Consider the following 2,963-nt stretch of genomic DNA (forward strand, 5'->3'; position numbering starts at 1 on the left):
ACACACACACACACACACACACACACACACACACACACAAAAGAGGTAGAAAAAGGAACAGTGATCTTTTTGAAATACTGATATTTTTCAGATCTGTAGCTATGCATGTATTAAACTTAGAATTTATTTTCTTCTTCAAGACTGTTGCCCAGTATGAAGAGTAAATTTTACACAGTGGGCAAGCAGTTGCATTATATATTAATTCTCCAGAAAAAAAAAACTGTGTGATATCACTGATAAGTAAGTCATCTTCTCTGTTGTCATTATCTTGTAAATAATATCAAATTTTCACTAATAATATTCAGTAATATTTTTTCTTCCATTCAGTTTTTAATACCATAACAGGAAAATGAATAGAAGATAAAAACACACTTTGCAATGAAAATGTTAATAGCTCTCTTAACTTCACTAATAACTGCAGTTACCATAATGTAGACATTTAAATTTGGTGACTTTTTCCTGTCTAATAATGAAAATTTATATCACTGATCAGGACTAGATGAATAGTTAGTTTTTATCTGAATAACTGCTTTTAAGTCATTACTCTTGAATAATAAGCTTGTCCAGTAAACATTTAAACACATATTCACCTTTCATATATACTATACATTCATACATCTGCATATGATTTATACTTTTAAAACTAGACTAGAAAGTTAGACCCATCACGTTTTTATTTTAATATGTAAATATATAATTTTTAGGGGAAAAAATAAAAATAAAATGGAATCTCAAAAAGGAGATTTTACTTCAATTCCACAAGCCCTGGTATTAATGCATTATTCCTTCTGTGTGATGAATTCTGACAGAAAGCAAGTGATCTAGAAATTCTTGGTATTGACTGCATGTAATATTTCACTTTTCAAATATCTACATTTGAATTTTCAATACAATGTGAGATCAATCACAGCAAATTGTAACAACAAGATAAAGATGCTGAAATAAACTAGAGAGAAATGGTAACTACCTTTTACTTCAGAAACCAGAAACAAGATTACTTGTCTAAAAGGTGAAGCAAATGTCAAGAACAGTGTAACATGACTGACACTTAAAGGTATGTCTGATTCTTGGTTTCCAGTCACTTAGTGTTTCATGGACTTTCAGGATTTGTTTAATTTTCTAAAGAAACATCTAGAGTTTCTTAGAAAAACTAGAGATCTTAGAAGAATGAACCATGAATAATCAATGAGAAGAAAACACACAGGAGTTTCAAGTTCTGCAAGCAGTTTTGCAAAGCCTATACTTATGTCTATAAAGTCATGGTCAAGGTAATCGTGTCTATGTAAATTCGATACTGAATTTTAAAATTTTGGATTAAGTGCTACTTTTACTCAATCAAGTTCACATGAAATTGGGAAGTATGCATCATTATTTTCAGACCACAAGAAATCAGGAGGAAGGAGGTTTGAGTAGAAGCTTAGCACATATCAAGAGTAATGACTGGATGGTCTAATCTGAGATGCAACTAGACTCCAAGATAGAGATTTTTTCAAGACAGATGATAAAACTGGACAAGATATTGCTCGGAATAGTACAACATACATTTTTAAAAATGAATTTGAAGCACAAGTCACACAGTATAAAATACAAATATACGCAGTCTTGGACTTTACATATTTGCATGGGCAATACTTCAATAATAAGACGCGACACAAAGAGTTACAATCACATGGAATGGAATATCTCCACTAGAAAATCCACCAGATTAACACCCACAGGCTGTGAACACAAACAGGTGACCACCACATTAATGCTGTAGTAGCATCATTAGTCCAATCTGCTCCTCAGCAAGATATTTCAATTAAAAAAATCTTGTTCTTCACAAAAGAAATTCTGTTCATTCCACCACTGGCAAACAAGCTGAACCTGGCATACGGTTGAATACTTGCCACCAGTGATCAAATGTAGACTGTCCACAGTTGCGTGATATATTTTACCACTGTTTATTCCTCAGATTGCCTCTGTCTTTAGGGTTTTTCATTTATTTTCTAATTCTCTGTCTTATTAATCGCATTCTTCTGAGGAAAGGAGCTACTGGCATTCAGGTTCTTTCCATGTCTTACTGATAGGCATGGCATTGCCTTCCTTACACAGATCAGGAAAGTCCTCCAAAGATTTTTCAAATACCCTTCTCAGCTCTGCATCTCTCATTTTTTTCTCTCCAGGAAGCCACCAATCAGAACAGAACAACTGCTAGAAAACACAAATGCCACTTTTTGTCTCTTCCTGAGAGAAAGGGGTCGGAGGATGCTAGTTATGTTTTCATCTAAATAAATCAGAGATCAACTACTGAAAGAGGAAAACCTATATCCTATGAACACTTTCTACACTACAGGAAACATTCAAACCACGGTATTGAAAAAAAATAAGGCAAGTATAAGGATTTGCTCGAGATTTATTAGTATATGGTATTACCTGCACCAGTAGTAGATACAAGTTTGGGCTTGCTGCGTGCTCCATCACCTTTTGTTGTGTAGGCTGTCACAGTGAAGGAGTATGTAGTGTCAGGCTGAAGTCCAGAAATTATCATTTCCTAAAATGAAATAAAGGAAGAAAAAAATATTAAAAATTGATTGATTTCTAGGAGTGTACTGTATCTCTAAGACAACTTATATACACACAGCACATGCTTTAGTGCTACTAGAAGTACAAGCAAGCATTTGAGAATGCAAACAGACTGTTCTGTGTGAAATAGTGCAATAATTCCCTTCCTTAAAATTAAAGCACACCTCTAAATAGAATGCTCCAGGTAGTTTAAGGCACAAGGTCAGTGTCTAAATGGTGTGAACAGTGAATAAGCCCTTATGAAATATATTGCCTGAAGAATCTTACCGATACTGTGAAGTGTGTGCATATGTGGAAACAAAATGCATTTTAACTCAGACATTAAAGGACAGCACTGATATAGTTATAAAATGCCTACAGAATAAGTACATTGCAGTTGTATCCACACTTCTAATGTC

At 33.9% G+C, this 2,963-nt stretch overlaps 1 protein-coding gene across 1 annotated transcript in view; it reads right to left on the reverse strand.

The window, feature by feature from the left end:
- The window catches only part of LOC100550569 (receptor-type tyrosine-protein phosphatase delta-like), a 177,211-nt gene that overhangs the window by 112,377 nt on the left and 61,871 nt on the right, over positions 1 to 2,963 (reverse strand). The window contains exon 7 of the mRNA XM_031557282.1: positions 2,416 to 2,533. Coding sequence (XP_031413142.1) covers positions 2,416 to 2,533 — 118 coding nt within the window. The remainder of the gene's footprint in view (positions 1 to 2,415; positions 2,534 to 2,963) is intronic.

The sequence above is a fragment of the Meleagris gallopavo genome, chromosome Z (genome assembly GCF_000146605.3).
Source record: "Meleagris gallopavo isolate NT-WF06-2002-E0010 breed Aviagen turkey brand Nicholas breeding stock chromosome Z, Turkey_5.1, whole genome shotgun sequence".
NCBI lineage: Eukaryota > Metazoa > Chordata > Aves > Galliformes > Phasianidae > Meleagris > Meleagris gallopavo.